The 11,241-nt window shown below is 42.0% G+C and overlaps 1 protein-coding gene across 1 annotated transcript in view; it reads right to left on the bottom strand.

Annotated features, from left to right (window-relative positions):
- Nucleotides 1-5,349: 5,349 nt before the first annotated feature.
- The window catches only part of LOC104081406 (uromodulin-like 1), a 14,073-nt gene continuing 8,181 nt past the window's right edge, over nt 5,350-11,241 (bottom strand). Inside the window, exons 8-9 of the mRNA XM_009584148.1 lie at nt 8,161-8,245; nt 5,350-5,537 (exon numbers count right to left, since the gene is read on the bottom strand). Coding sequence (XP_009582443.1) covers nt 5,350-5,537; nt 8,161-8,245 — 273 coding nt within the window. The remainder of the gene's footprint in view (nt 5,538-8,160; nt 8,246-11,241) is intronic.

Here is an 11,241-nt window from a genome sequence, read left to right as displayed (position 1 = left end):
TGGAAACCAGTAACGAGTGGTGTCTCTCAGGGTCCGTACTAGGACCAATACTATTTATATCTTCATCAATGACATAGGGGGATTGAGAGCACCCTCAGCAAGTTTGCAGATGACACCAAGCTGAGTGGTGCAGTTGATCTGCTAGAGGGAAGGGTTGCCATCCAGAGGGACCTTGACAGGCTTGAGAAGTGGACCCATGTGAACCTTATGAAGTCCAACAAGGCCAAGTGCAAGCTCTTACAGCTGGGTCAGGACAATCCCCAGTATCAATACAGACTGGGGGATTAATGAATTGAGAGCAGCCCTGCAGAGAAGGACTTGGGGTTACTGGTGGATGAAAAATTGGATATGAGCTGGCAACATGCGCTTGCAGCCTAGAAAGCAAATTGTATCCTGGGCTGCATCAAAAGAAGTGTGGCCAGCAGGTCGAGGGAGGTGATTCTACTCCTCTGCTCCACTCTCATGAGTAGAGTACCTAGAGTACTGCAACCCATTCTGGGGTCGCCAGTACAAGACAGACATGGACCTATTAGAGCAGGTCCAGAGGAGGGCCACAAAAATGATCAGTGGGCTGGAACACCTCTCCTGTGAAGAAAGGCTGAGAGAGATGACATTGTTCAGCCTGGAGAAGAGAAGGCTCCAGGAACACCTTATGTAGCCTTTCAATATATAAAGGGGGCTTATAAGAAAGACAGAGAGAGACTTTTTACCAAGGTCTGAAGTGACAGGAAAATGCACGATGGTTTTAAACTGAAAGAGGGTTGATTTACACTGAGTATAAGGAAGAAATTTTTTATGATGAGGGTGGTGAACCACTGGAACAGGTTGCCCAGAGAAATTGTGGATACCTCATCATTGGAAGTGGTTAAGGTCAGGTTGGATGGGGCTTTGAGCAACCTGGTCTAGTGAAAGCTGTCCTTGCCCATGGCAGGGGGGTTGGACTAAATGATCTTTAAAGATCAATTCCAACCCAAACCATTCTGTGATTCTATCATACCTCAACTGAACAATCTGTTCTGTGCCTCAGCACGAAAAGGAGACACAAAGGGACACAGCGCTGAGAAAATAGTGACTGGCAGCCACTGAAACATAGCACAGAAAAAAATGACAAATAAAGGAAAAGGGTGGCATCTGTGCAACACTTTTGGACAGGGATGAGAAAGGAAGCATTTGGAGCAAGTGCGGGTGCTCTTCCCTGCTTTTCACACTTGGGTCAAGAGAAGTCCACTAATGCCCTCAGGGTAAGCTTCATTGAGGGTAAGCTCTGAATATGCTGCTTTTGGAGCAGCTGTCAGAACTGTACAAATCAAATGCCCAGAGAGGCTGGTGACACTAGTTTCAGATTGGGTCACCACTTTGCTGCAATACTATTATTGGACTGGGAATGTTGGATACTCTTTTGGTTGTCTTTGCTGCAAAGCATGAAACTGAAAATACATTTGCCCTTTGTAATATTGAAGAAGGAGACCCTTAGTAAGTGTATGTACGTAGTTGTTGGTAATTGCAGTCCAATGGTGTTTGGATAAGGTCATGTATTGTGTTTTGAGTAATTTTTGAACATTATACTGATAGTTGAACAGTTCCTCAGAAGCTGCCACATCCACATGTACATGTCTACATGCACATCCACAATGCACATCTCCATACCTGTGACTCAATCCTAAAAGGAAAATATAACAGTACAAAAGTCAACAATAAGTTACAAGAGTGCTTTTATTAAGACACCAAAACTCCGCTAAACAGACTCAGTCACGATAGCAGTTTCTGCTGAGCATGCAAAGTATCAAATACAAGCTACTGTTTTGCATTTCATCCTGAAAACTGGTGCTCAGCTTTTGTAAATGGCACAGCTCCACTGAAATCAATAGGCAACTCTCTAGTCCTGTCACTTTCAAGCAGTTCAGGATTGTAAGTACTAAAAACTAGAAAAATATTTATAGTAAAATAGCTTATCCTTCCACTGTGTGCGGAAGGCAAGCACATTATATATTTGAGAGCAAATTGAGCAAAAGTTAAGAGACTCCTACATAATAAAAATCTAATGGTTATGTTCATCAGACTCTAAGATTGCAAAGATAATTTGCAGTTTCACTAATGAGTTACAACCAAATGGATCCTTTTTTATATCAGGATCTGGTAACTGATATTTCAACAAGGAAAAATAAGTCAAAGATTTTTACTCCTTATAGATTCACTTGAATCAAAAGCAGAATGCAAATGATTACTCTGAAATGTATTGGTGTATTTAAAAGGTGTATATATAACCTCTAAGATCAATCAGTACGACCTTTTGCAAAATGTAGAAGTCCTTTACCCAGTAATCTTATTACCTAACAGAAATTGGACTAGGGCGATGGAAGCTAGCAGCTTTCCAATGCTATTCTGTACCAAAAAATCAGTACCTAAATGCTATGGCTACTAAGAGTAATTGTGAGTTCAAGTTAGTGACCAATTTCCACTAAGAGTTATTTATAATGGTGTCCATTGAGCTTAAAGAGGAATTAGCTTGTTCACTTAAATTACTGAATTACATGTGACCCAGACACAGCAGACTCTTATCACTGCGCAGGAGGAGTGTATGCAGCAATCAGAACCAAAGGCTGGTGGGGACAAGTTACCACACCGCTTTACTCTCCATCTTCTAACATGCTCACTGAGGTGAAGGTTTGGGGCAGCCGGGGAGTGAAAGAGTCCTGCAGGAGACACTTACTGTGTGGAAAAGATTTTTGTTCCAGTTTACCCAGCTGAAGAGACTGTTGTCATTCATGTCATTCTAATGTATGGAGCATGTAAATTAAACCTTTGCTGCTGCACTAACAGTAGGGTCTTGAAGCCAGGAAAAATTCAGCTCAAATTTATAACTATTCTGTTGTAATTGGAGTGCTCTCACTTAGGTGGGCAGTACACTCTGTGGCTTGACTGCACAATCATTGTGGTCTAATTAAACAGAATATGTAGGTACCAATTGACTTATCTGGAAAAACATGGGCTGCCAGTAGCAAAAATAGCTTCTTTTTTCTTTTTTTTTTTTTCATTGAGTCCTTGTCGATTAAAGAATTTACAGTCGAATCTCAAAACTCATGCTGAAGAACACTCCTAGTAGGTTAAGCCCCAGATTCATGGTGCCTTTTCTTTATTTGGTGGCAAATCCAATACTTGCTCTCCAGCTTCTGTATACTTAAGGCGTTGCACAATTAGGTCTTCAACGTTGCTGCAGCTCAAAGTTTCAACCTCACCTTAAGTCAACAGTGAATTACAAACTGGAAAGGAGATCTCTCTAAGGGTTTGCTGATTTACTTCCTGGAATATTTATAGAAACATGCAGCTTGTTAACAGTAATGGCACAAATGATGCTAAGATGGGCACATAGCAATGTGGCACAGTAGGAGAGCCAAATCTTGGAACTTGAATAGAGAACTATGAAGTCTTTCTTTTTTCCCTTCTATTTTATCCATGGAAAAAACTGCCAAAATTCACTTCAACCTGGAGCTGCAGTCACAAATAGTTCTTAGGACACCAGGGAACAGCCAGACCGCTAAAAAAAAAAAAAAAAGAGGGGGGATAGAAGCTTTTTGTATGTGACATTAATTTGGAAGAGTCAGTGTTGTAACCAGTCATGACCACCATTGTGAAGAGTAATGAAAGCCAAATGCTGAGTGAAGACAAGTTTCAGTTCTCCATGTGATGAGACACGATCCAACTAGAAAAAATAGAAAACAAACTAATCATGATTGAGAAAGGTAATCAACTACCTTCCAAAGAAAGTAAATACATAGGAAAGAAGAGCTGAGTAGTTCCAGCATCTAAAAGAAGCCATTAGCTAAGACTCCAGCACGATGTATAAGCGTTATGAGCCTGACAATATCCTTTATGCGACAACCTCATTGCACAACTCCAGAATTCCCATTATTATCCAGTACTGCAATCACCTGTGAACATTCATGAAAGCAGAATGATGAATGAAGACAAGCCATTCTTCTCTCTGTGGAGAGACTCGAGGCTTCATATATAGGTTTTAATTTAACGGACCTAGATATGCCTTTTATGCTGGATTATGGCTCCCTAGTGGGACCGGTATCACTGATGGAACTGTACAGCTGCTGGAGCTGTACCAAGGAGCCCCAGGTACCTTCCCTTCGGTCTCCCGACAGGCAGCCCTGCCCAGCCTTTGGGAAGCAATCAGAGCATCACCCTCACCTACAGCGATCTCCTAGGAGCTGCCCATAGATGACTACAGAGGGTGGTCTCCGTAATGTAAGACTAGGGGAAATAGAGCTAATAGTGACTATTCAGGACTTTGCAAGCAGATAGCTGGGATACACTCTTCCCTGTCCTTTCTCTGTGATATATATTAAGCGTTATTGTGCTTAGTGAAGCAAACTAAATTATCTGCAAATAATGATGATTCATGATGAGTCTCTGATGAATTTACTGTGGTGATGGCAGCTGCATTGTCATGTATATGAGGCCTCCATCAGGAAAGGGTTACTGACTAACTCTGGTAACAATGTCAACTAAGCCTGTTCCCAGGAACAGAATTCGATCAGATCTGCAGTAAACATCCTTGAGTTGTGAAGCAAAGGTGTTCTTTTCCAGCAAGCCAGCTTTCTCATCTCTCTCTCCTCCTCTTAAAGGGACAAACATACAAATGGTGGTGAGCAGCTAGAACACATTTTACAGAAAAAGTGCTGAATCCTACGGTGTTCTGGAAAAGTGTTAAATTCACAGGTTGCAGAGGCAGAATGTGTGGTAGTGATTAACACCCCTCAAAAATGTCTTTTCAGACTCTCTGCAAGCACTTGTAAGCACTGCTTATGGATTATCAATATTTCAAGCTCTCTTATGTCTAACATCCCACTATTTTCTTGAAAAACATCCCCCCCCCAAAAAAAAAAAATTAAACCCAAGCTTTTGCAGAAAGGGCTAACTTCTGAAGCAAATTAGCTTCTGAAGCAGATTTATAGAGAGAGTGGTAAAGTTTCTCTCCTTTATTACACTAATCCATGATCCAAAACCAAAAGTGATATGCTTTTTGTGGAAATGGTTATTGGTGTTCTTCTAAAGTGGTGTGTCATGTACTCTGACTGAGACCGAAGTCATGAAGGAAGATGAAGAAGAGAAGGTTGTCTTCCTCTTCTGTAGTCTGCAGCATTTGAAAACAGGTGAGAATAGTAGCAATTTCATTCTTACTTCGATGACCTTCACCCACAGCAAACAGGGCAGGAGGTTCAAATACCCTTAAACAGAGGAGGCTCATCTGCAAGTATTTAACCATTTCAGGAAAAGATAAACAGCTAAAAAAGGTAACTGATCATGATTCAGTACTCACATTTGGTAACTTGAAGATTGCTAATCGTAGAACACTTGGTAGCTGAAGTTGTCAGACTTGATTCTGAAGTTGTATCTTCCCGTCTTTCGCTGGTACTGGAAAATGAGAAGGCTCACAACTCCCAGCACAAAGACAAACACAGTAAAGGCAATGAGGATGATGTATCCAACTTCCAGTCCAGCCTCCTTCTCTCCCTTCAAATCGGATGCTTAAAAAAAAACAAGAGGTGAAAGGAAAAAGCTTTGAAATTCCTAAATATTTTCCTGGGGTAAGAAACAAGCCTTGCCTACAAATTAGCCAACATGCCTGTTGAAGCACAGAGCTGTGATACAGAAGTGAATCAGCCTTTTGGGGAGGATGATTCTCATGGAAAGGTCTCTGAGCCAGAGTCCAAGTTCTCTTTTTACATACAAGTATAGAGTCCCTGCAGACATGAGTGTGATGTGTCTTTGGAATTTGACTCTACAATTTTCTGTTAAAATAAGAATTAAAGGATCAGCACTGGTGACTTTTTGAAATGCTGCCTTACTTTCAGAATGACCCTAGAGGTGAAGTATTCTTCCATCTTAATCCTGCCCCTATTCATCTATGATTATTAAAAACCACTTGATTTGCTTTTATCTCATGTGTAACACTTCTTTAAACAAAAAGTATTTAGGGAAGGATTCTCCATGTGTGCTGGGTCTCTAAGCTCCCATTCTAGTCAGCAGAGATCTGGCTGGGGCAGTCAGTGGAGGCAGGCAAGTGAGTCACACTGTCTGGCAGACATGGCATGGGACCTGCCGGAGACCTATAGTCTTTTGGAATAGCACCCAGACACTGAGGGGAAGGAAAGAATGGGGCACCATGGGTCAGGAGCACTAAATGTGTGGGCAAGAGTCAAGTCCCTTGTTGCCAGCTGTCTCCCTCACCAGGAGGCTCCACTGACCATCGGCAGAACGTGTTCGCCTGGTTCACATGTAGACGCTTCCATGTATTTGTCCAAATCTGCAAGCAGAATCCCCTCTCCCTTTAACATTATGCCTCTATTCATGCTTGTACACTTACTCTTGCACGCTTCTAATTCATTCTTGTAAATGCTTGATGCACCTACAAAAACATCTATTTGTCTACATACATTTTCAGGACAGCACTTATTTAGCCGAGCAGTACCTGAGGTGCACAGATAATGCATACATGCCTGGCCAAAGGCCACCGTCGGCAGCCACAGAGGTACGCAACAGCGGTGTCCAAGCTACGTAACATCCAGGGCATCATTCCAAGACAGGCCAAAGCAGTGTTGTATAATATATTTAGGCTTATTTCTGAATTTCGGTATGAAACAAAGGAATAAAAAAGAAGATGCACAGTGGAAATGGCAGCCTGTAGCCAGACACAGACAGAACAGGCCTTCCTGAGGACATGTATCAATGGTCTTTGCTATAGCATGTGGCCAAGCAGTAGAGGCAGAGCAGTTAAAGCTTTTTTCATGTTTCACTGCAGCAGCTTAGCTGACATCATAACTCATGTTGTCTCCTTCAACAGAGAGATGCATATCACTGTCTAGGTCTAGCCTCACGCTTAAAATGCGATGTATCCAAATTGGAAATAGGAGACAATATCTAGTAGTGCCACCTTTGCCTAGGAATCGATGTAGTACAACCCAAATAAAGCTACCCTCACTAGAGTTCCTTTTGTGTAACGACCATTTTTCAATATTAGAAATGCATTGGGGTCTCCAGTGAAAATGGGAGTGAGATCTACTTGATGTAACTGCTGTACAAAGAAAGTTCTATTAATTGCTAAATTTTGAAAAAAGAACTAATTCAGAAATTAACACTGAAGGCCTATTCTAACAGACTAATACTTGCATATAATGGAAAAAATACAATATGCTAAGTCAGAGCCAGTTTCTAAGTCCAAAAGAACATTGTGCCCATCACAGCAGAGGAGAAGAAAATACCCTGAACCCACTAACAGTCCAGCATTAACTTACCTCGCTGGTCAGAAGAGTGTTAAGTGACTGGCAGAACAGGCAACCAGCAGGAGGAAAGGGGGTCACTTCTGTCTATTCACAGTAGCCATGTGTTAAAACTCTGATACTGGTGTGTACAAATACTCTCAATGAGTGTTTTACGCTAATAAGGTATGAATGCAAATGGCTGGAGGAGGCCAAATGACTGAAAATGTTAGGGGCCACAGGTGCCCTTGAAAACATCAACTTGGGGTAAATGCAGAAGAGGCAGATGCATAACAAATTAGACCTTGCTTGTACTCAGTGCTGGTGTTCTCTCTCTATTAACCTGTACTGTACCACTCCATCAGATTAACCAAGGTGCTGTGCATCAGCTGTGCTCTGCCACTCTCCCTCACGGTAGCAATGAAGTCAATGCCAGGGAGTCTAAGGAAGCACAACAACACAATCTCTTATCCCCTCTGATTTTGGACTCCAGAGCTCAATATAATTCCGGTCTAACAGCAGTGTAGAGTAAATATTGAAAAACTGATTGCAATCTAAAAAATTCAAGCTACTTTCACACTTTACAATTGTAATAGCTATCCGATTTTGTGGCCGTTGTACTTGCTACCCTGTGCAAATAGCTACCCGAAGCACTTTATCCTCTTCCTTTCTATATTCCCTTGACAATCTGACAGTCACTTCACCGAGGAGGGCACATGCTTTTCCACACTGCCACATGGCTTCAGTAAGAACACCTGCTCTTCAGAAAAATATGCAGAGGGGCATGAAAACCTTGTATCACAGGTCTTCAGGTTCCTTTGCCAGTGAAAAAGAACCTTGAAATGACAGTTACTCTGTGTCCCCTTTTTGTAAGCGTCTATTCATAACTCACCAGCTGATTTACATAGGGGTCCCCAAGATGTTCTGTACGCAGCGATGGTTTCACCAGTCTTCAGGGATCGAACCGCATGGCATCTCTGCAACAATCAATTCAAACTCCAATGATTAATATGGCTTACTAATTAAAAATACAAAGCCCTCTGATGAGTATGTGAAAGCCCAGTGCTATTCTCACTCATTGGGGTTTTTGTTTCTTAATGTTATGCTTTAATGTTAAACTGAAATGAGCACCAAATGGAAGTTCAAAAGGAATGGCATTAGGGAAACATCAGTATAAAATCTGTAATTAGTCACACTGGAAAACACTGCTGTGAACAGACATTCCACACAGACAATCTCTTTCTTTTCATTAACTTTCTGTTTGTTTTAGAGAAACCTTATGGGAGAACAAATTTCTCACTCTTTCTATATGCCAGAGTTTTGCAAACATTTTTGTTTGGATGTTTCTACTGCCCATGGCAGGCACAGCAGGTACTACAACCAGCACCAGCAAAAGGCAACTTTCAGCCCCTGCCAAGCTGTGTGTCATTTTGAAGCAACGCACAACTCTTCAGTGACATATGAACTACTAATTGGGGAACTACTAGTTTGAAAGCCCTGCCCTGTGAAACCTTGGGGATTAGCTGCTTTAGCTTTGTGTGAGCAGCACTTGCAGAATACACAGCACACTCATCTTCTGCACACTTCCTCAGTAGCACTGTTCAGTTTGCTTGCTACCTTTTTGTTTTAAGTTGCAACCTAAAGGTCTCTGATGGGAACCATAGCCTGCTGAGATTATTCAAAAGATACTGTGGCTCTCCTGGAAGTGCACATAAAAACAGAGAAACGGCAGTACCATACTATAATCAGGAAAAGAAAGCAGGGAAGTGCAAGGGTGTCTTACCAGCTTGTCAGCACAAGAATGTCTCACCAGTGTTACCAGCCTGGTACACTGAAAAACCTCTACAATCCACTGTCAGCAAGTCTCTTTAGGTGGGTCAGCCCCCAGAAAAATACCCATGTAGCTGCGACTTTGGCTTGCCCTCGAATAGCTTTCCCAGCTAGGCGGATCCATTAGAGAATACGGTTACATAGCTGCTCCCTGATGTCGATGATTTTTTGGTTCCACGTGGCCATGGAGCAGCCACGTTCCACCAAACATATACATGGTGGTGGCACATCGCTCCTCTTCCCATTCAAAGTCATGTTCCTTATTCATTCCTTACTACATTGCTCCCCAGCCTGTCTATTTTTTTCTACTCTAACCTTTAGAGCACCTTACTCTCTTCTGCCAAGAAAACAAGGAATAAAAAGACTGGGTAAGAAGAAATAATAGAAGATATGTTTCAGTTTTGTGGGCAAAGAGATGAAGCAAATCTGCCCTGAAGCAAGTCAGTATTCTCCAGAGTAGCAAACAGATCAGAGGATCAGATCCCAGAGCCTGGGCACTTTCCCAGCCATCTCACATTATTTCCAAATATACTCGTTCTTGCTCCAATTTTCCTCAATCTTTGCACCTCCTGCAGCTCCTCTTCCCTTCTTTGTGAAAGCCATTGTCATCCTGTGTAGATGTGCCTAGTACTTGTCTTCTCCGCAACTACCTGAAAGAAGGTTGTAGTGAGGTGGGGGTTGGTCTCTTCTGCCAAGTAACTAGTGATAGGACGAGAGGAAATGGCCTCAAGTTGCGCCAGGGGAGGTTTAGACTGGACATTAGGAAAAATTTCTTTACTGAAAGAGTGGTCAGGCCTTGGAACAGGCTGCCCAGGGAAGTGGTAGAGTCACCATCCCTGGAAGTATTTAAAAGACGTGTAGATGAGGCGCTTAGGGACGTGGTTTAGTGGGTATGGTGGTGTTGGGTTAACGGTTGGACTTGATGATCTTAGAGGTCTTTTCCAACCTTAATGATTCTATGATTCTATGATTCTATGATTCTAAGCATAACATTTTAGTCTCAATCTAAGATACTGAATTCACTAACTTTTCATAGGGGGCAAATTTTGCATAGGAGAATGAACAGTATATCTCATATATATGTATGAATAACATAGAATATATGAAAGAAGAGGGCCTCACTGATTAACTCTGCTGTGCCTTGTTTATCACAGATGTCAATCTCAATCAAACCTCATCTTGGGCTAGCAGAATTACCCCATCACAGACCCCTGTAATTCAGATCAAAGCCAGTCCTTTAGTTAACCTTCTTCCTAAACTCTAATCCATACAGCGAAAGCCTGCTCTAACAGCAAACCCAGCGGCTCCTAGCAAAGCAACTCTTTGATTCCTTACAGCAGCCACACAGTCCCCGTCCTGCCCATCCCTCCCGTTCCCCTGCCTTGCACCCACCACCATGTCCCTCCTCAGCTGTGCAGGACATACGGTGAACTCAGAGAGGGCACCACCTCCTCCAAAGGAGGGCATAGGCCGGGCGTTGCTGAAGCCCTGATTTTAACACGCAAATTCAGCTGTGAAAACTGGAGCCATCTTTCCATTTGTCAGTCGTGTTTCCTGTTCCTACCTTTTTTTTTTTTTTAATCTGGAGGAAGCTTTATACTTTGAGAAAGGAAACAAGTATCTTCTGCTAGCCATTTTTAATCTTTTAGGAAGAGATCGTTTGCTTTATAATGGGCTTAAACTGAGTTATTTAGAGCTAGAGGAAAGTATTAAACAATGGAGCAACACCAAACTGCTAATGAAAACATCCTTGATAGAAAAAGAGCCAGGAAGGCTGGCAGAGAGAGAGGAGAATTCCTGTGTGTCTGCTATAAAGAAAAAAAAAAGCCATCAGAAAACCCTATTTTTTCTTATTTCTATGGTAGCAACACATTTTTAGATGAAGCAATGTGTATCACTTAGAAGTAAAAAGAAACAAAGCAATGCTTTGGAGCACAGACAATTAGAAACTGAAGTTGTTATCAGAACATGGTTTGGTTTATTGCTTTAAAAAGCAAGAGGGTATTAAAAAGCCATAATAAACTCTATTAGAGTCACAGCCCTAGAAACTTAATACCACTGAGCTTCCGTTCCTGGCACCTAAACTCTCACCTGGAGAAGCAAATCTCCAGGGGGAAAAAAAGGAGAGAAAAACATCCCAAAT

Source organism: Fulmarus glacialis, unplaced genomic scaffold (assembly GCF_000690835.1).
Source record: "Fulmarus glacialis isolate BGI_N327 unplaced genomic scaffold, ASM69083v1 scaffold13798, whole genome shotgun sequence".
NCBI lineage: Eukaryota > Metazoa > Chordata > Aves > Procellariiformes > Procellariidae > Fulmarus > Fulmarus glacialis.
This window is presented reverse-complemented; position numbering and strand designations above follow the sequence as displayed.